Genomic DNA, 22,295 nt, shown 5'->3' with positions numbered 1-22,295 from the left:
TGTGTGTGTGGTGTGTGTGGTGTGTGTGTGTGGTGTGTGTGTGTCTGTGGTATGTGTGTGGTGTGTGTGTGTGTGGTGTGTGTGGTGTGTGTGGTGTGTGTGTGGTGAGTGTGTGTAGTGTGTGTGTGTGGTGTGTGTGGTGTGTGTGGTGTGTGGTGTGTGGTGTGTGGTGTGTGTGGTGTGTTTGTGTGTGGTGTGTGTGGTGTGTGTGGTGTGTGTGGTGTGTGTGTGTGTGGTGTGTGGTGTGTTTGTGTGTGGTGTGTGGTGTGTGTGTGGTGTGTGGTGTGTGTGGTGTGTGGTGTGTGTGGTGTGTGTGTGGTGTGTGTGTGTGTGGTGTGTGGTGTGTTTGTGTGTGGTGTGTGGTGTGTGTGTGGTGTGTGTGTGGTGTGTGGTGTGTGTGGTGTGTGTGTTGGTGTGGTGTGTGTGTGGTGTGTGTGTGTGTGGTGTGTGTGTGGTGAGTGTGGTGTGTGGTGTGTGTAGTGTGTGTGTGGTGTGTGTGTGTGTGGTGTGTGTGTGTGTGTGGTGTGTGTGTGGTGTGGTGTGTGTGTAGTGTGTGGTGTGTGTGTGTGTGGTGTGTGGTGTGTAGTGTGTGTGGTGTGTAGTGTGTGTGTGGTGTGTGTGGTGTGTAGTGTGTGTGTGTGTAGTGTGTGTGGTGGTGTGTGTGTGTGTGTGTGTGGTGTGTGTGTGTGTGGTGTGTGTGTGGTGTGTGTGTGTGGTGTGTGTGGTGTGTGTGGTGTGTGTGTGTGTGGTGTGTGGTGTGTGTGTGGTGTATGTGGTGTGTGTGTGGTGCGTGTGGTGAGTGTGTGGTGTGTGTGGTGTGTGTGTGTGTGGTGTGTTTGTGGTGTGTGTAGTGTGTATGTATAGTGTGTGTGTGTGGTGTGTGTGTGTGGTGTGTGTGGTGTGTGTGTGGTGTGTGTGTGTGGTGTGTGTGGTGGTAGTGTGTATGTATAGTGTGTGTGTGTGGTGTTTGTGTGGTGTGTGTGGTGTGTGTGAGTGTAGTGTGTGTGGTGTGTGATGTGTGTGTGGTGTGTGTGTGTGGTGAGTGTGTGTGGTGTGTGTGGTGTGTGTGGTGTGTGTGTGTGGGGTGTGTGGTGTGTGTGGGGTGTGTGTGTGTGTGGTGTGTGTGGTGTGTGTCGTGTGTGTGGTGTGTGTGTGGTGTGTGTGTGGTGTGTGTGGTGTGTGTGGTGTGTGTTTCGTGTGTGTGTGGTGTGTGTGTGTGGTGTGTGTGGTGTGTGTGTGGTGAGTGTGTGTGGTGTGTGTGGTGTGTGTGGTGTGTGTGTGTGTAGTGTGTGTTGGGTGTGTGGTGTGTGTGGTGTGTGTGTAGTGTATGTGGTGTGTGTGTGGTGTGTGTGGTGTGTGTCATGTGTGTGGGTGGTGTGTGTGTGTGGTGTGTGTGTTGGTGTGTGGTGTGTGTGTGTGGTGGGTGTGGTGTGTGTGGTGTGTGTGGTGTATGTGTGGTGTGTGGTGTGTGTGGTGTGTGTAGTGTGTGTGTGGTGTGTGTGTGGTGTGTGTGTGTGTGGTGTGTGTGTGGTGTGTGTGGTGTGTGGTGTGTGGGTGTGTGTGTGTGGTGTGTGTGGTGTGTGGTGTGTATGTGGTGAGTGTGTGTAGTGTGTGTGGTGTGTGTGGTGTGTGTGGTGTGTGTGGTGTGTGTGTGTGGTGTGGTGTGTGGTGTGTGTGGTGAGTGTGGTGTGTGGTGTGTGTGTGTGGTTTGTGTGTGTGTGGTGTGGTGTGTGGTGTGTGTGGTGAGTGTGGTGTGTGGTGTGTGTGTGTGGTTTGTGTGTGTGTGGTGTGTGTGTGTGTGTGTGGTGTGTGTGGTGTGTGTGTAGTGTGTGTGTGGTGTGTGTGGTGTGTGTGGTGTGTGTGGTGTGTGTGTGGTGTGTGTAGTGTGTGTGGTGTGTGGTGTGTGGTGTGTGTGTGGTGTGTGTGGTGTGTGTGTGGTGTGTGTGTGTGTGTGTGTGTGTGTGGTGTGTGTGTGTAGTGTGTGTAGTGTGTGTGTGTATGGTGTGTGTGGTGTGTGTGTGGTGTGTGTGTGGTGTGTGCAGTGAGTGTGGTGTGTGTGTGTGGTGTGTGTAGTGTGTGTGTGTGTGTGGTGTGTGTGTGGTGTGTGTGGTGTGTGTAGTGTGTGTGTGTGGTGTGTGTGTGGTGTGTGTGGTGTGTGTGTGGTGTGTGTGGTGTGTGTGTGGTGTGTGTGGTGTGTGTGGTGTGTGGTGTGTGTGTGTGGTGAGTGTGTGGTGAGTGTGTGTGTGGTGTGTGGTGGTGAGTGTGTGGTGTGTGTGGTCAGTGTGGTGAGTGTGGTGAGTGTGGTGAGTGTGTTGGTGGTGGGTGTGGGTGTGTGTGGTGAGTGTGTGTGTGTTTGGTGAGTGTGTGTGTGTGGTGAGTGTGGTGAGTGTGGTGAGTGTGGTGTGAGTGTGCGGTGTGCGTGGTGAGTGTGGTGGTGAGTGTGTGGTGAGTGTGTGGTGAGTGTGGTGAGTGTGTGCTGAGTGTGTATGTGGTTAGTGTGTGGTGAGTGGGTGAGTGAGTGAGTGTATGAGTGAGTGTATGAGTGAGTGTATGAGTGAGTGAGTGAGTGGTGAGTGAGTGATGAGTGAGTGGTGAGTGAGTCAGTGAGTGAGTGTATCAGTGAGTGAGTGTGTGGTGAGTGTGGTGGTGAGTGTGTGTGGTGTGAGTGTGGTGAGTGTGGTGAGTGAGTGGTGAGTGTGGTGAGTGTGCGTTATGTGTGTGGTGATTGTGGTGGGTGAGTGGTGTGTGTGGTGTGTGTGTGGTGAGTGTGGTGTGGTGGGTGAGTGGTGAGTGTGGTGTGTGTCGTGAGTGTGGTGAGTGGGGTGGTGAGTGAGTGGTGAGTGTATGAGTGAGTGAGTGTATGAGTGAGTGCATTAGTGAGTGTATGAGTGAGCATATGAGTGAGTGAGTTTATGAGTGAGTGAGTGTATGAGTGAGTGTATGAGTGAGTGTGTGGTGAGTGAGTGGTGAGTGAGTGGTGAGTGTATGAGTGAGTATATGAGTGAGTTTGTGGTGAGTGAGTGGTGAGTGAGTGGTGAGTGAGTGGTGAGTGTATGAGTGAGTGTGTGAGTGAGTGAGTGTATGAGTGAGTGTATGAGTGAGTGTGTGGTGAGTGAGTGGTGAGTGGTGAGTGTATGAGTGAGTGAGTGAGTGTATGAGTGAGTGTATGAGTGAGTGTATGAGTGGGTGAGTGAGTGAGTGTATGAGTGATTGAGTGTATGAGTGAGTGTATGAGTGAGTGTATGAGTGAGTGTATGAGTGAGTGAGTGTGTGGTGAGTGAGTGGTGAGTGAGTGATGAGTGAGTGGTGAGTGAGTCAGTGAGTGAGTGTATCAGTGAGTGAGTGTATCAGTGAGTGAGTGTTTGAGTGAGTGAGTGTATGAGTGGTGAGTGTATGAGTGAGTGTATGAGTGAGTGTATGAGTGAGTGTATGAGTGAGTGAGTGAGTGTATGAGTGAGTGTATGAGTGAGTGAGTGTATGAGTGAGTGTATGGGTGAGTGAGTGGTGAGTGAGTGGTGAGTGAGTGTATGAGTGAGTGTATGAGTGAGTGAGTGTTTGAGTATATGAGTGAGTGTATGAGTGAGTGTATGAGTGAGTGTATGAGTGAGTGTGTGGTGAGTGGTGAGTGAGTGGTGAGTGAGTGGTGAGTGAGTGGAGAGTGAGTGGTGAGTGAGTGGTGAGTGTGTGGTGAGTGAGTGGTGAGTGTGGTGGTGAGTGTGGTGGTGAGTGGTGAGTGAGTGGTGAGTGAGTGGTGAGTGGTGAGTGAGTGTATGAGTGAGTCAGTGTATGAGTGAGTGAGTGTATGAGTGAGTGTATGAGTGAGTGAGTGGTGAGTGAGGGGTGAGTGAGTGGTGAGTGTATGAGTGAGTGAGTGGTGAGTGAGTGAGTGTATGAGTGAGTGAGTGTATGAGTGAGTGTATGAGTGAGTGAGTGTATGAGTGAGTGAGTGTATGAGTGAGTGAGTGTATGAGTGAGTGAGTGTATGAGTGAGTGTATGAGTGACTGAGTGGTGAGTTAGTGCTGAGCAAGTGGTGAGTGAGTGGTGAGTGAGTGGTGAGTGTATGAGTGTGTGGTGAGTGAGTGCATGAGTGAGTGTATGAGTGAGTGAGTGTATGAGTGAGTGTGTGGTGAGTGTGTGGTGAGTGAGTGGTGAGTGAGTGTATGAGTGAGTGAGTGTATGAGTGAGTGAGTGTATGAGTGAGTGAGTATATGAGTGAGTGAGTGAGTGGTGAGTGAGTGGTGAGTGTATGAGTGAGTGTATGAGTGAGTGAGTGTCTGAGTGTATGAGTGAGTGTGTGGTGAGTGAGTTGTGACTGAGTGGTGAGTGAGTGGTGAGTGAGTGGTGAGTGAGTGAGTGGTGAGTGAGTGGTGAGTGAGTGGTGAGTGTATGAGTGGTGAGTGAGTGGTGAGTGTATGAGTGAGTGTATGAGTGAGTGTATGAGTGAGTGAGTGTATGAGTGTATGAGTGAGTGTGTGGTGAGTGAGTTGTGTCTGAGTGGTGAGTGGTGAGTGATTGGTGTATGACTGTATGAGTGAGTGGTGAGTGAGTGTATAAGTGAGTGAGTGGTGAGTGAGTGGTGAGTGAGTGAGTGTATGAGTGAGTGTATGAGTGAGTGAGTGGTGAGTATGGTGGTGAGTGAGTGGTGAGTGAGTGGTGAGTGTGGTGGTGAGTGAGTGGTGAGTGAGTGAGTGTATGAGTGAGTGAGTGGTGAGTGAGTGAGTGAGTGGTGAGTGAGTGGTGAGTGAGTGGTGAGTGAGTGGTGAGTGTGGTGAGTGCGTGGTGAGTGAGTTGTGACTGAGTGGTGACTGAGTGGTGAGTGAGTGGTGAGTGAGTGGTGAGTGTGGTGAGTGTGGTGAGTGAGTGGTGAGTGAGTGGTGAGTGAGTGGTGAGTGAGTGGTGAGTGAGTGGTGAGTGTATGAGTGAGTGTATGAATGAGTGTATGAATGAGTGTATGAGTGAGTGAGTGTATGAGTGAGTGTATGAGTGAGTGAGTGTATAAGTGAGTGAGTGTATGAGTGAGTGAGTGTATGAGTGAGTGTATGAGTGAGTGAGTGTATGAGTGAGTGAGTGTATGAGTGAGTGAGTGTATGAGTGAGTGTATGAGTGAGTGTATGAGTGAGTGAGTGTATGAGTGAGTGAGTGTATGAGTGAGTGAGTGTATGAGTGAGTGTATGAGTGAGTGTATGAGTGTATCAGTGTATAAGTGAGTGTATAAGTGAGTGAGTGGTGAGTGAGTGAGTGTATGAGTGAGTGTGGTGGTGAGTGAGTGGTGAGTGAGTGTATGAGTGAGTGTATGAGTGAGTGAGTGGTGAGTGAGTGGTGAGTGAGTGGTGAGTGAGTGAGTGTATGAGTGAGTGTGTGGTGAGTGAGTGGTGAGTGAGTGGTGAGTGAGTGAGTGTATGAGTGGTGAATGAGTGGTGAGTGAGTGGTGAGTGAGTGAGTGTGGTGGTGAGTGAGTGAGTGGTGAGTGAGTGGTTGAGTGGGTGAGTGAGTGTATGAGTGAGTGTATGAGTGAGTGAGTGGTGAGTGAGTGAGTGTGGTGGTGAGTGAGTGGTGAGTAAGTGGTGAGTGAGTGAGTGTATGAGTGAGTGTATGAGTGAGTGAGTGAGTGGTGAGTGAGTGGTGAGTGAGTGATGAGTGTATGAGTGAGTGAGTGTATGAGTGTATGAGTGAGTGTGTGGTGAGTGAGTTGTGACTGAGTGGTGAGTGAGTGGTGAGTGAGTGGTGAGTGTATGGGTGAGTGAGTGTATGAGTGAGTGTATGAATGAGTGTATGAATGAGTGTATGAGTGAGTGTATGAGTGAGTGAGTGTATGAGTGAGTGTATAAGTGAGTGAGTGGGTGGTGAGTGAGTGGTGAGTGAGTGGTGAGTGAGTGGTGAGTGTATGAGTGAGTGAGTGTATGAGTGAGTGTATGAGTGAGTGTATGAGTGAGTGAGTGTATGAGTGTATGAGTGAGTGTGTGGTGAGTGAGTTGTGTCTGAGTGGTGAGTGGTGAGTGAGTGGTGTATGAGTGAGTGAGTGAGTGGTGAGTGAGTGTATGAGTGAGTGAGTGTATGAGTGAGTGTATGAATGAGTGTATGAGTGAGTGAGTGTATGAGTGAGTGTATAAGTGAGTGAGTGGTGAGTGAGTGGTGAGTGAGTGTATGAGTGGTGAGTGAGTGGTGAGTGTATGAGTGAGTGGTGAGTGTATGAGTGAGTGTGTGACTGAGTGTGTGACTGAGTGAGTGTATGAGTGAGTGTATAAGTGAGTGAGTGTATGAGTGAGTGAGTGTATGAGTGAGTGTATGAGTGAGTGAGTGGTGAGTGAGTGGTGAGTGAGTGGTCAGTGAGTGGTGTGTGAGTGAGTGAGTGTATGAGTGAGTGAGTGTATGAGTGAGTGTATGAGTGTATGAGTGAGTGAGTGTATGAGTGAGTGTATGAGTGTATGAGTGAGTGAGTGGTGAGTGAGTGGGTGAGTGGGTGTGTGAGTCGGAGGGTGAGTGAGTGGTGAGTGTATGAGTGAGTGAGTGTATAAGTGAGTGAGTGTATGAGTGAGTGGTGAGTGTGGTGAGTGAGTGGTGAGTGAGTGGTGAGTGTGGTGGTGAGTGAGTGGTGAGTGAGTGGTGAGTGAGTGGTGAGTGAGTGAGTGTATGAGTGAGTGAGTGAGTGGTGAGTGAGTGGTGAGTGAGTGGTGAGTGTGGTGGTGACTGAGTGGTGAGTGAGTGGTGAGTGTATGAGTGAGTGAGTGAGTGTATGAGTGTATGAGTGAGTGTATGAGTGAGTGTATGAGTGAGTGAGTGTATGAGTGAGTGAGTGAGTGTATGAGTGTATGAGTGAGTGAGTGGTGAGTGAGTGGGTGAGTGGGTGTGTGAGTCGGAGGGTGAGTGAGTGGGTGAGTGTATAAGTGAGTGAGTGTATGAGTGAGTGGTGAGTGTGGTGAGTGTGCTGAGTGAGTGGTGAGTGAGTGGTGAGTGTGGTGGTGACTGAGTGGTGAGTGAGTGTATGAGTGAGTGTATGAGTGAGTGTATGAGTGAGTGAGTGTATGAGTGAGTGTATGAGTGAGTGAGTGTATGAGTGAGTGTGTGAGTGAGTGAGTGTATGAGTGAGTGTATGAGTGAGTGTATGAGTGTATGAGTGAGTGTATGAGTGAGTGTATGAGTGAGTGTATGAGTGAGTGTATGAGTGAGTGTATGAGTGAGTGAGTGGTGAGTGTGGTGGTGAGTGAGTGGTGAGTGTGGTGAGTGAGTGGTGAGTGAGTGGTGAGTGAGTGGTGAGTGAGTGGTGAGTGAGTGGTGAGTGAGTGGTGAGTGAGTGGTGAGTGAGTGGTGAGTGTATGAGTGAGTGAGTGTATGAGTAAGTGTATGAGTGAGTGAGTGGTGAGTGTGGTGAGTGTGGTGGTGAGTGAGTGGTGAGTGAGTGGTGAGTGAGTGGTGAGTGTATGAGTGAGTGAGTGAGTGTATGAGTGAGTGTATGAGTGAGTGAGTGTATGAGTGAGTGAGTGTATGAGTGAGTGAGTGTATGAGTGAGTGAGTGGTGAGTGTGGTGAGTGTGGTGGTGAGTGAGTGGTGAGTGAGTGGTGAGTGTGGTGGTGAGTGAGTGGTGAGTGAGTGGTGAGTGTGGTGAGTGTGGTGGTGACTGAGTGGTGAGTGAGTGTATGAGTGAGTGGGTGAGTGTATAAGTGAGTGAGTGTATGAGTGAGTGTATGAGTGTATGAGTGAGTGTATGAGTGAGTGTATGAGTGAGTGTATGAGTGAGTGTATGAGTGAGTGTATGAGTGAGTGAGTGGTGAGTGTGGTGGTGAGTGAGTGGTGAGTGTGGTGAGTGAGTGGTGAGTGAGTGGTGAGTGAGTGGTGAGTGAGTGGTGAGTGAGTGGTGAGTGTATGAGTGTATGAGTGAGTGAGTGTATGAGTGAGTGTATGAGTGAGTGAGTGGTGAGTGTGGTGAGTGTGGTGGTGAGTGAGTGGTGAGTGAGTGGTGAGTGAGTGGTGAGTGAGTGGTGAGTGTATGAGTGAGTGAGTGAGTGTATGAGTGAGTGTATGAGTGAGTGAGTGTATGAGTGAGTGAGTGTATGAGTGAGTGAGTGTATGAGTGAGTGAGTGGTGAGTGTGGTGAGTGTGGTGGTGAGTGAGTGGTGAGTGAGTGGTGAGTGTGGTGGTGAGTGAGTGGTGAGTGAGTGGTGAGTGTGGTGAGTGTGGTGGTGACTGAGTGGTGAGTGAGTGTATGAGTGAGTGGGTGAGTGTATAAGTGAGTGAGTGTATGAGTGAGTGAGTGTATGAGTGAGTGAGTGGGTGAGTGGGTGTGTGAGTGTATGAGTGAGTGTATGAGTGAGTGAGTGGTGAGTGTGGTGAGTGTGGTGGTGTGTGAGTGGTGAGTGAGTGGTGAGTGAGTGAGTGTATAAGTGAGTGGTGAGTGAGTGGTGAGTGAGTGAGTGTATAAGTGAGTGGTGAGTGAGTGTATAAGTGAGTGAGTGAGTGTATGAGTGAGTGAGTGGTGAGTGGGTGAGTGTATAAGTGAGTGAGTGTATGAGTGAGTGTATGAGTGAGTGTATGAGTGAGTGTATGAGTGAGTGAGTGAGTGGGTGAGTGTATGAGTGAGTGAGTGTATGAGTGAGTGTATGAGTGAGTGTATGAGTGAGTGTATGAGTGAGTGTATGAGTGAGTGTATGAGTGAGTGTATGAGTGAGTGAGTGTATGAGTGAGTGTATGAGTGAGTGTATGAGTGAGTGTATGAGTGAGTGTATGAGTGAGTGAGTGTATGAGTGAGTGTATGAGTGAGTGGTGAGTGAGTGGTGAGTGAGTGGTGAGTGAGTGGTGAGTGAGTGGTGAGTGAGTGGTGAGTGAGTGAGTGTATGAGTGAGTGTATGAGTGAGTGTATGAGTGAGTGAGTGTATGAGTGAGTGTATGAGTGAGTGTATGAGTGAGTGTATGAGTGAGTGTATGAGTGAGTGAGTGTATGAGTGAGTGGTGAGTGAGTGGTGAGTGAGTGGTGAGTGAGTTGTGAGTGAGTGGTGAGTGAGTGGTGAGTGTTGTGGTGAGTGAGTGGTGAGTGAGTGTATGAGTGAGTGGTGTGTGAGTGAGTGAGTATATGAGTGAGTGAGTGTATGAGTGAGTGAGTGAGTGGGTGAGTGGGTGTGTGAGTCGGAGGGTGAGTGAGTGGGTGAGTGTATGAGTGAGTGTATGAGTGAGTGAGTGTATGAGTGAGTGGTGAGTGTATAAGTGAGTGGTGAGTGTATAAGTGAGTGGTGAGTGTGGTGACTGCAGGTGGAGTATGAGAATCACGTCCGTTTCCGTGGGGGAGCTTCTCTCCGTCACCGCTCCCCAGTGAAAATCTTCACCAACATCAGTGGCCTGCGGAGACTCAAACCACCGGGAGACTACCGGTGGGGTGTGCACCTAGCCTGGCACCACACACACACAGACACAGACACACACACACAGTGACACACAGACACACACACAGATACACACACACACACAGACACACACACAGAGACACACACACACAGACACACACACACACACAGATACACACACACACACACACAGACACACACAGACACACAGTGACACACACAGACACAAAAAGACCCACAGACACACACACAAAGACACCGATACACACAGACACACAGACACACACACACAGATACACACACAGACACACAGATACACACACAGATACACACACAGACACACACACAGATACACACAGACACACACACAAAGACACAGATACACACAGACACACAGACACACACAAAGACACAGATACACACAGACACACACACACACAGATACACACAAACACTTAGACACACACACAAAGACACAGATACACACAGACACATACACAGACACACACACAGACACAAAAAGAGCCATAGACACACACAAAGACACCGATACACACAGACACACAGACACACACACACAGATACACACACAGACACACAGACACACACAGATTCACACACACACAGATACACACAGACACACACACACAAAGACACAGATACACACAGACACACACACAAAGACACAGATACACACAGACACACACACACAGACACAATAAGACCCATAGACACACACACAAAGACACAGATACACACAGACACACACAGAGACACAGTGATACACACACAGTGACAGACACAGTGACACACACACAAAGACACAGACACACACACACAAAGACACTGATACACACAGACACACACACACACACACAGACAGTGATACACACACAGTGACAACAACAACAACCGCCATTCGCCACTAAGTGGCGGTGACGTCACCACGACGCTTGTGCCAGGCTATGTGCACCCTAAGGCCACGTGAAGTGTCGAACGCCCGCTGGCAGGAGGTCACGGGGCAGACCCAGGTGCCACGGGTCGACTGACTGAGATGACTGGCTGATGCACCACCTGTGCTCCCTACTGTGACACACAGACACACACACAGACACAGTGGTACACACACAGTGACAGACACAGTGACACACACACACACAAAGACACATAGACACACACACACAAAGACACAGATACAGACAGACATACACACAAAGACACAGCGATACACACACAGTGACAGACACAGTGACACACACACACACACAAAGACACATAGACACACACACAAAGATACAGATACACACAGACACACACACAGACACAGTGATACACACACACACAGACACAGTGACACACACACACACACAAAGACACATAGACACACACAAAGACACAGATACACACAGACACACACACACAGACACAGTGATACACACACAGTGACAGACACAGTGACACACACAGACACAAAGACACATAGACACACACACACAAAGACACAGATACACACACACACAAAGACACTGATACACACAGACACACACACAGACACAGTGATACACACACAGTGACAGACACAGTGACACACACACACACACAAAGACACATAGACACACACACAAAGACACAGATACACACAGACACACACACAGAGACACAGTGATACACACACACACACAGACACAGTGACACACACACAAAGACACATAGACACACACACACAAAGACACAGATACACACACAAAGACACAGATACACACAGACACACACACAGACACAGTGATACACACACAGTGACAGACACAGTGACACACACACAGACACAGTGATACACACACACAGTGACACACACACACACAAAGACACATACACACACACACAAAGACACAGATACACACAGACACACACAGAGACACAGTGATACACACACACACACAGTGACACACACACACACAAAGACCCATAGACACACACACAAAGACACAGATACACACAGACACACACAGACACAGTGATACACACACAGTGACACACACACAGACACAGTGATACACACACAGTGACAGACACAGTGATACACACACAAAGACACACACACACAAAGACACAGACACACACAGACACACACAGACACAGTGATACACACACAGTGACACACACACAGACACAGTGATACACACACAGTGACAGACACAGTGACACACACACACACAAAGACACATAGACACACACACAAAGACACTGATACACACAGACACACACACAGACACAGTGACACACACACACACACAAAGACACATAGACACACACACACAAAGACACAGATACACACAGACACACACACAGACACAGTGATACACACACAGTGACAGACACAGTAACACACACACAAAGACACACACACACAAAGACACAGATAGACACAGACACACACACAGACACAGTGATACACACACATAGACACACACACACAAAGACACAGACACACACACAGACACAGTGATACACACACAGTGACAGACACAGTGACACACACACACACAAAGACACATAGACACACACACAAAGACACAGATACACACAGACACACACACAGACACAGTGATACACACACAGTGACAGACACAGTGACACACACACACACAAAGACACATAGACACACACACAAAGACACTGATACACACAGACACACACACAGACACAGTGATACACACACAGTGACAACAACAACAACCGCCATTCGCCACTAAGTGGCGGTGACGTCACCACGACGCTTGTGCCAGGCTATGTGCACCCTGAGGCCACGTGAAGTGTCGAACGCCCGCTGGCAGGAGGTCACGGGGCAGACCCAGGTGCCACGGGTCGACTGACTGAGATGACTGGCTGATGCACCACCTGTGCCCCTACTGTGACACACAGACACACACACACAGACACAGTGGTACACACACAGTGACAGACACAGTGACACACACACACACAAAGACACAGACACATAGACACACACACACAAAGACACAGATACAGACAGACATGCACACAAAGACACAGCGATACACACACAGTGACAGACACAGTGACACACACACACAAAGACACATAGACACACACACAAAGACACAGATGCACACAGACACAGTGACACACACACACAAAGACACACAGACACCCCCTCGTGTACCGTTCCGGCCTTCATAGGTGCTCGCTAACAGCACTTGCCCCTACAGTCTGTTAAGGCTATACGGGGGATCTTTGTCTTTGTACACTGTGTGTGTGTGTATGTACACTGTGTGTGTGTGTACACTGTGTGTGTGTCTGTGTGTGTCTGTGTGTCTGTGTGTGTGTCTGTGTGTGTGTCTGTGTGTGTGTGTCTGTGTGTGTGTGTCTGTGTCTGTGTGTGTGTCTGTGTGTGTGTCTGTGTGTGTGTTTCTGTGTGTGTGTCTGTGTGTGTGTGTACTGTGTGTGTGTGTGTGTGTACTGTGTGTGTGACTGTGTCTGTGTGTGTGTCTGTGTGTGTGTGTGGCTGTATGTGTGCGTGTGTCTGTGTGTGTGTGTGTCTGTGTGTGTGTGTCTGTGTGTGTCTGTGTGTGTGGCTGTATGCGTGTGTGTGTCTGTGTGTCTGTGTGTGTCTGTGTGTGTGGCTGTATGTGTGTGTGTGTGTGTCTGTGTGTGTGTCTGTGTGTCTGTGTGTGTGTATCACTGTCTGTGTGTGTGTGTCTGTGTGTGTACTGTGTGTGTGTGTGTCTGTGTGTGTCTGTGTGTCTGTGTGTGTATCACTGTCTGTGTGTGTGTGTCTGTGTGTACTGTGTGTGTGTACTGTGTGTCTGTGTGTGTGTGAGTGTACTGTGTGTGTGTCTGTGTGTGTGTCTGTGTGTCTATGTGTGTGTGTGTAGCTGTATGTGTGTGTGTCTGTGTGTGTGTCTGTGTGTGTGAATGTACTGTGTGTGAATGTACTGTGTGTCTGTGTGTGTGTGAATGTACTGTGTGTCTGTGTGTGTGTCTGTGTGTATCTGTGTGTGAGACTGTGTCTGTGTGTGTGCAGGTTCTGTGAGCTGTGTGACTGTTACGTTGCTTCTGATAATCGACACTGCACCGTCTGTAACGCCTGCACATCGATGGTAACATCGTCATCATCATCATCAGCAACATCATCATCATTATCATCATCATCAGTAACATCATCATCATCAACATCATCATCAGTTACATCATCATCAACATCATCATCAGTTACATCATCATCAACATCATCATCAGTAACATCATCATCAACATCATCATCAGTAACATCATCATCATCATCAACATCATCATCATCAACATCATCATCAGTAACATCATCATCATCAACATCATCATCATTATCATCATCATCATCAGTAACATCATCATCATCAACATCATCATCAGTTACTTCATCATCAACATCATCATCAGTTACATCATCATCAACATCATCATCAGTAACATCATCATCAACATCATCATCAGTAACATCGTCATCATCATCATCAACATCATCATCATCAACATCATCATCAGTAACATCATCATCATCAACATCATCATCAGTAACATCATCATCATCAACATCATCATCAGTAACATCATCATCATCAACATCATCAGCAACATCATCATCAGCAACATCATCATCAGTAACATCATCATCATCAACATCATCATCAGTAACATCATCATCAGCAACATCATCATCAGCAACATCAACATCATCATCATCATCAACATCATCATCAGCAACATCATCATCAACATCATCATCATCAGCAACATCATCAACATCATCATCAGCAACATCATCATCAACATCATCATCATCAGCAACATCATCAACATCATCATCAGCAACATCATCATCAACAGCATCATCATCAACATCATCATCATCAGCAACATCATCATCAGTAACAACATCATCATCATCATCACCACCATCATCATGATCAGCAGCATCATCATCATCAGCAGCAACATCATCATCATCAGTAACAACATCATCATGATCAGCAGCATCATCATCAGCAACATGATCATCAGCAACATCAACATCATCATAATCAGTAACAACATCATCATCAGCAACATCAACATCATCATAATCAGTAACAACATCATCATGATCATCATCAGCAACATCATCAACATCATCATCATCAACAGCATCATCATCAGCAACATCATCATCAACATCATCATCATCAACATCATCATCAACAGCATCATCATCATCAACAGCATCATCATCATCATCAGCAACATCATCATCTTCATCAATATCATCAGTAACAACATCATCATCACCACCATCATCATGATCAGCAGCATCATCATCATCATCAGTAACATCATCATCAGTAACAACATCATCATGATCAGCAGCATCATCATCATCATCAGCAACATCAACATCATCATCATCATCAGTAACAACATCATCATCATCAGCAACATCATCGCCAATATCATACACGGTGATGGTTGTGATGGTGATGGTGATAGTGATGGTGATGATGGTGGTGATGGTGATTGTGGTGATGGTGGTGGTGGTGATGGTGGTGATGGTCATGGTAGTGATGATGGTGATGGGGTTGGTAGTGATGATTGGTTGGTAGTGATGGTGGTAGTGATGGTGATAATAGTGGTGGTGATGGTGGTGGTGGTGATGGTGGTGATGGGGTTGGTAGTGATGGTAGTGATGGGGTGGTGATGGTGATGGGGTTGGTAGTGATGATTGGTTGGTAGTGATGGTGGTAGTGATGGTGATAATAGTGATGGTGATGGTGGTGATGGTGGTGGTGATGGTGGTGATGGTGATGGTAGTGATGGTGGTGATGGTGGTGATGGTGGTGATGGTGATGGTGGTGATGGGGTGGTGATGGTAGTGATGGTGATGGGGTGGTGATGGTGGTGATGGTGATGGGGTGTTGATGGTGGTGATGGTGATGGTGGTGATGGTGATGGGGTGGTGATGGTGGTGATGGTGATGGGGTGGTGATGGTGATGGTGGTGATGGTGGTGATGGTGATGGTGGTGATGGTGATGGGGTGGTGATGGTGGTGATGGTGATGGGGTGGTGATGGTGATGGGGTGTTGATGGTGGTGATGGTGATGGTAGTGATGGTGATGGGGTGTTGATGGTGGTGATGGTGATGGTGGTGGTGATGGTGGTGATGGTAGTGATGGTGGTGATGGGGTGGTGATGGTGGTGATGGTGGTGATGGTGATGGTGGTGATGGTGATGGGGTGGTGATGGTGGTGATGGTGATGGTAGTGATGGTGGTGATGGTGATGGGGTTGGTAGTGATGGTGATGGTGGTGATGGTAGTGATTGTGGTGATGGTAGTGATGGGGTGGTGATGGTGATGGGGTTGGTGATGGTGGTGATGGTTGTGGTGATGGTAGTGGTGATGGTAGTGATGGTGATGGGGTGCTGATGGTAGTGATGGTGGTGATGGTAGTGATGGTGGTGATGATGATGGGGGTGATGGTGATGGGGTTGGTGATGGTGATGGGGTTGGTGATGGTGGTGATGGTAGTGATGGTGGTGATGGTGGTGATGGGGTGGTGATGGTGATGGTAGTGATGATGATGGTGGTGATCGTGGTGATGGTAGTGATGGTGATGGTGGTGATCGTGGTGATGGGGTGGTGATGGTGATGGTGGTGGTGATGGTGATGGTGGTGATGGTGATGGGGTTGGTGATGGTGATGATGGTGATGATGGTGATGATGGTGATGGTGGTGATGGTGATGGGGTGGTGATGGCGATGGTGGTGATGGTGATGGTGGTGGTGATGGTGGTGATGGTGATGGGGTTGGTGATGGTGATGATGGTGATGATGGTGATGATGGTGATGGTGGTGATGGTGGTGATGGTGGTGATGGTGATGGTGGTGGACTCACGCTGTCAGTGATGGTGATGGTAGTGATGGTGGTGATGGTGATGGTAGTGTTGGTGGTGATGGGGTGGTGATGGTAGTGATGATGGTGGTGATGGTGATGGTAGTGATGATGGTGATGGTGGTCGTGGTGATGGTGATGGTGGTCGTGGTGATCGGGATGGTGATGGTGGTCATGGTGATGATGGTGATGGTGATGGGGTGGTGATGGTAGTGATAGTGATGGGGTGGTGATGGTGATGGTGATGGGGTGGTGATGGTAGTGATGGTGGTGATGGTAGTGATGATGATGGGTGTGATGGTGATGGGGTTGGTGATGGTGGTGATGGTGATGGGGTGGTGATGGTAGTGATGGTGGTGATGGTGGTGATGGTGGTGATGGTGATGGGGTGGTGATGGTGATGGTAGTGATGGTGATGGTGGTGATCGTGGTGATGGTGATGGGGTGGTGAGGGTGATGGTGATGGTGGTGATGGTAGTGATGGTGGTGATGGTGGTGATGGTGGTGATGGTGATGGGGTGGTGATGGTGATGGTGATGATGGTGATGGTGGTGATGGTGGTGATGGTGATGGTGGTGATGGTGATGGTGGTGATGGTGATGGTGGTGGTGATGGTGGTGGTGGTGATGGGGTGGTGATGGTAGTGATGATGGTGATGGTGGTGGTGATGGTGGTGATGGTAGTGTTGGTGGTGATGGTGATGGGGTGGTGATGGTAGTGATGATGGTGATGGTGGTGGTGATGGTGGTGATGGTGATGGTAGTGATGATGGTGATGGTGATCGTGGTCGTGGTGATGGTGATGGTGGTCGTGGTGATGGTGATGGTAGTGATGATGGTGGTGATGGTGATGGGGTGGTGATGGTAGTGATGATGGTAATGATGGTGGTGATGATGATGGGGGTGATGGTGATGGGGTTGGTGATGGTGATGGGGTTGGTGATGGTGGTGATGGTGGTGATGGTGGTGATGGTGGTGGTGATGGTGGTGATGGTGATGGTAGTGATGGTGGTGATGGTGATGGGGTGGTGATGGTAGTGATGGTGGTGATGGTGGTGATGGTGATGGGGTGGTGATGGTGATGGTGGTGATGGTGATGGTGGTGATCGTGGTGATGGTGATGGCGTGGTGAGGGTGATGGTGATGGTGGTGGTGATGGTGATGGGGTTGGTGATGATGGTGATGATGGTGATGGTGGTGATGGTGGTGATGGTGATGGGGTGGTGATGGTGATGGTGGTGATGGTGATGGTGGTGGTGGTGATGGTGGTGATGGGGTTGGTGATGGTGATGATGGTGATGGTGGTGATGATGGTGATGGTGATGGTGGTCGTGGTGATCGGGATGGTGATGGTGGTCATGGTGATGGTGATGGTAGTGATGATGGTGATGATGGTGATGATGGTGATGGTGATGGGGTGGTGATGGTGATGGTAGTGATGGGGGTGATGGTAGTGATGGTAGTGATGGGGGTGATGGTGGTGATGGTAGTCATGGTGATGGGGGTGATGGTGATGGGGGTGATGGTGATGGGGGTGATGGGGGTGATGGTGGTGATGATAGTGATGGGGGTGATGGTGATGGGGGTGATGGTGATGGTAGTGATGGTGATGGTGATGGTAGTGATGGGGGTGATGGTAGTGATGGGGGTGATGGTAGTGATGGGGGTGGTGATGGGGGTGATGGTGGTAGTGATGGTAGTGATGATGGTAGTGATGATGGTGATGGTGATGATGGTGATGGGGTAGTGATGAGGGTGATGGTAGCTATGGTGATGGTAGCGATGGTGATGGTAGTCATGGTGATGGTAGTCATGGTGATGGTAGTCATGGTAATGGTAGTCATGGTGATGATGGTAGCTATGGTGATGGTAGTCATGGTGATGGTAGTGATGATGGTGATGGTAGCTATGGTGATGGAAGTCATGGTGATGGTAGCTATGGTGATGGTAGTCATGGTGATGGTAGTGATGAAAGTGATGGTAGTCATGGTGATGATGGTAGCTATGGTGATGGTAGTCATGGTAATGGTAGTGATGAAAGTGATGGTAGTCATGGTGATGATGGTAGCTATGGTGATGGTAGTAATGGTGATGGTAGTGATGAAAGTGATGGTAGTCATGGTGATGATGGTAGCTATGGTGATGGTAGTCATGGTGATGGTAGTGATGGTGATGGTAGCTATTGTGATGGTAGCTATGGTGATGGTAGTCACGGTGATGGTAGTCATGGCGATGGTAGTCATGGTGATGATGGTAGCTATGGTGATGGAAGCTATGGTGATGGTAGCTATGGTGATGGTAGCTATGGTGATGGTAGTCATGGTGATGGTAGTCATGGTGATGATGGTACCTATGGTGATGGTAGCTATGGTGATGGTAGCTATGGTGATGGTAGTCATGGTGATGGTAGTGATGATGGTGATGGTAGCTATGGTGATGGTAGTCATGGTGATGGTAGTGATGAAAGTGATGGTAGTCATGGTGATGGTAGTCATGGTAGCTATGGTGATGGTAGTGATGGTGATGATGGTAGCTATGGTGATGGTAGTCATGGTGATGGTAGTGATGATGATGGTAGCTATGGTGATGGTAGCTATGGTGATGGTAGTCATGGTGATGGTAGTGATGAAAGTGATGGTAGTCATGGTGATGGTAGTCATGGTAGCTATGGTGATGGTAGCCATGGTGATGGTAGTCATGGTGATGATGGTAGCTATGGTGATGGTAGTGATGAAAGTGATGGTAGTCATGGTGATGATGGTAGCTATGGTGATGGAAGTCATGGTGATGGTAGTGATGATGGTGATGGTAGCTATGGTGATGGTAGTCATGGTGATGGTAGTGATGATGGTGATGGTAGCTATGGTGATGGTAGTCATGGTGATGGTAGTGATGAGAGTGATGGTAGTCATGGTGATGATGGTAGCTATGGTGATGGTAGTCATGGTGATGGTAGTCATGGTGATGGTAGTCATGGTGATGGTAGTCATGGTGATGGGGTGGTGATGGGGTTGGTGGTGGTGTTGTGATGATAGTCATGGTGATGGTAGTGATGGTGATGGGGTGGTGATGGGGTTGGTAGTGATGGTGATGGTGGTGATGGTAGTCATGGTGATGATGATGGTGATGGGGTTGGTGGTTCTGTGCAGGATGGGAGACAATGGAACCACTGTGACCTCTGCAAGAAGTGTGTGAAGCAATGTGAGTACCATCATCACCATGACTACCATCACCATGACTACCATCACCATAGCTACCATCATCACCATGACTACCATCACTCTCATCACTACCATCACCATGACTACCATCACCATAGCTACCATCACCATCATCACTACCATCACCATGACTACCATCACCATAGCTACCATCACCATCATCACTACCATCACCATGACTTCCATCACCATAGCTACCATCATCACCATGACTACCATCACTTTCATCACTACCATCACCATAGCTACCATCATCACCATGACTACCATCACCATGGCTACCATCACCATAGCTACCATGACTACCATCACCATGACTACCATCACTTTCATCACTACCATCACCATGACTACCATCACCATAGCTACCATCACCATAGCTACCATCATCACTACCATCACCATGACTACCATCACCATAGCTATCATCATCACCATCACTACCATCACCATAGCTACCATGACTACCATCACCATGACTACCATCACTTTCATCACTACCATCACCATGACTACCATCACCATAGCTACCATCACCATAGGTACCATCATCACCATGACTACCATCACCATGACTACCATCACCATAGCTACCATCACCATAGCTACCATCACCATAGCTACCATCACCATAGCTACCATCATCACCATGACTACCATCGCCATGACTACCATCACCATGACTACCATCACCATAGCTACCATCACAATAGCTACCATCACCATCACTACCATCACCATGACTACCATCACCATAGCTACCATCATCACCATGACTACCATCACTTTCATCACTACCATCACCATTACTACCATCACCATAGCTACCATCATCACCATGACTACCATCACTTTCATCACTACCATTACCATGACTACCATCACCATAGCTACCATCATCACCATGACTACCATCACTTTCATCACTACCATCACCATGACTACCATCACCATAGCTACCATCACCATGACTTCCATCACCATAGCTACCATCACCATCATCACTACCATCACCATGACTACCATCACCATAGCTACCATCATCACCATGACTACCATTACCATGACTACCATCACCATGACTACCATCACCATGACTACCATCACCATCGCTACCATCACCATAGCTACCATCACCCTCATCACCACCCCATCACCATCATCACCATCACCATCATCACTACCATCATCACTACCATCACTACCACCATCACCCCCATCACCACCCCCATCACTACCATCACCCCCATCACTACCATCACCCCCATCACTACCATCACCATCACCACCACCATCACTACCATCACCATCACCCCCATCACCATCACCCCCATCACTACCATCACCCCCATCACTATCATCACCACCATCACCCCCATCACCCCCATCACCCCCATCACCCCCATCACCATCACCCCCATCACCATCACCCCCATCACCATCACCCCCATCACCATCACCCCAATCACCATCACCCCCATCACCATCACCCCCATCACCATCACCCCCATCACCATCGCCCCCATCACCCCCATCACCCCCATCACCGTGTCTCTCTCTCTCCCCGTGTCTCTCTCTCTCCCCGTGTCTCTCTCTCCCCGTGTCTCTCTCTCCCCGTGTCTCTCCCCCCGTGTCTCTCTCTCCCCGTGTCTCTCTCTCCCCGTGTCTCTCTCTCCCCGTGTCTCTCTCTCCCCGTGTCTCTCTCTCCCCGTGTCTCTCTCCCCGTGTCTCTCCCCCCGTGTCTCTCCCCCCGTGTGTCCCCCCCCCGTGTCTCTCTCTCCCCGTGTCTCTCCCCCCGTGTCTCTCTCCCCATGTCTCTCTCCCTGTGTCTCTACCCCGTGTCTCTCTCCCCGTGTCTCTCCCCCCGTGTCTCTCCCCCCGTGTCTCTCTCCCCGTGTCTCTCCCCCCGTGTCTCTCCCCCCGTGTCTGTCTCTCCCCCCGTGTCTCTCTCCCCGTGTCTCTCTCTCCCCGTGTCTCTCTCTCCCCGTGTCTCTCCCCCCGTGTCTCTCCCCCCGTGTCTCTCTCCCCGTGTCTCTCCCCCCGTGTCTCTCTCCCCGTGTCTCTCTCCCCGTGTCTCTCTCCCCGTGTCTCTCCCCCCGTGTCTCCCACCCCGTGTCTCACCCCCCGTGTCTCTCTCTCCCCGTGTCTCTCTCCCCGTGTCTCTCCCCCCGTGTCTCCCACACCGTGTCTCTCCCCCTGTCTCTCTCCCCCCGTGTCTCTCCCCCCCCCCGTGTCTCTCTCTCCCCGTGTCTCTCCCCCCGTGTCTCTCTCTCCCCGTGTCTCACCCCACATGTCTCTCTCTCTCTCCCCGTGTCTCTCCCCCCCATAGCGTGGTGTCATTGCTTCTCCTGCGGATTTTGCCATCTCCCCTCTCACGGCTGCCGCGTCTCCAATCCTGAGACACGGACAACGGAGACACGGCCAGGGACAACGGAGACACGGCCAGGGACAGCGGAGACACCCCCACGGACAACGGAGACAACGGACTTCCCCCTGTGCCATCGATGCTCCAGCCCAGGACACAAACGGAGACACTGTCCCCTGGCCACGCCCACCACCTCGGCCGGGGGCGGGGCCAGGAGGCCACGGGGAGGGGCCAAGGGGTGGGGCGGGGCCAAGGGCGGAGCCGGGAGAGGGGCTCGAGGGAGGGGCGGGGCCGAGGGCGGCGCCGGGGGAGGGGCTTGCGGGGTGGGCGTGGCCGGGGGCTGGGTCGTGGGCGTGGCCGGGGGCGGGGGCGTGGCACGGGGCGGGGCCGGGGGTTGGGCAGTGGCATTGGGCGATGAGCGGGTGGGGATTGGGGGAGGAGGGGGAGGAGCCGA

At 49.8% G+C, this 22,295-nt stretch overlaps 1 protein-coding gene across 1 annotated transcript in view; it reads left to right on the top strand.

Annotated features, from left to right (window-relative positions):
* The window catches only part of LOC116938393 (uncharacterized), a 24,584-nt gene extending 2,325 nt beyond the window's left edge, over positions 1–22,259 (top strand). The window contains exons 4-9 of the mRNA XM_076064789.1: positions 9,242–9,360; positions 13,379–13,454; positions 19,405–19,456; positions 21,806–22,101; positions 22,154–22,164; positions 22,244–22,259. Coding sequence (XP_075920904.1) covers positions 9,242–9,360; positions 13,379–13,454; positions 19,405–19,456; positions 21,806–22,101; positions 22,154–22,164; positions 22,244–22,259 — 570 coding nt within the window. The remainder of the gene's footprint in view (positions 1–9,241; positions 9,361–13,378; positions 13,455–19,404; positions 19,457–21,805; positions 22,102–22,153; positions 22,165–22,243) is intronic.
* Positions 22,260–22,295: the final 36 nt, after the last annotated feature.

The sequence above is a fragment of the Petromyzon marinus genome, unplaced genomic scaffold, assembly GCF_048934315.1.
Source record: "Petromyzon marinus isolate PM22_M1 ecotype Great Lakes invasive population unplaced genomic scaffold, UKy_Petmar_22M1.pri1.0 PM_Scaffold_73, whole genome shotgun sequence".
In the NCBI taxonomy this organism is placed as follows: Eukaryota; Metazoa; Chordata; class Hyperoartia; order Petromyzontiformes; family Petromyzontidae; genus Petromyzon; species Petromyzon marinus.
The sequence above is the reverse complement of the archived record's forward strand: the minus strand, read 5'-3'. Positions and strand labels throughout refer to the sequence as shown.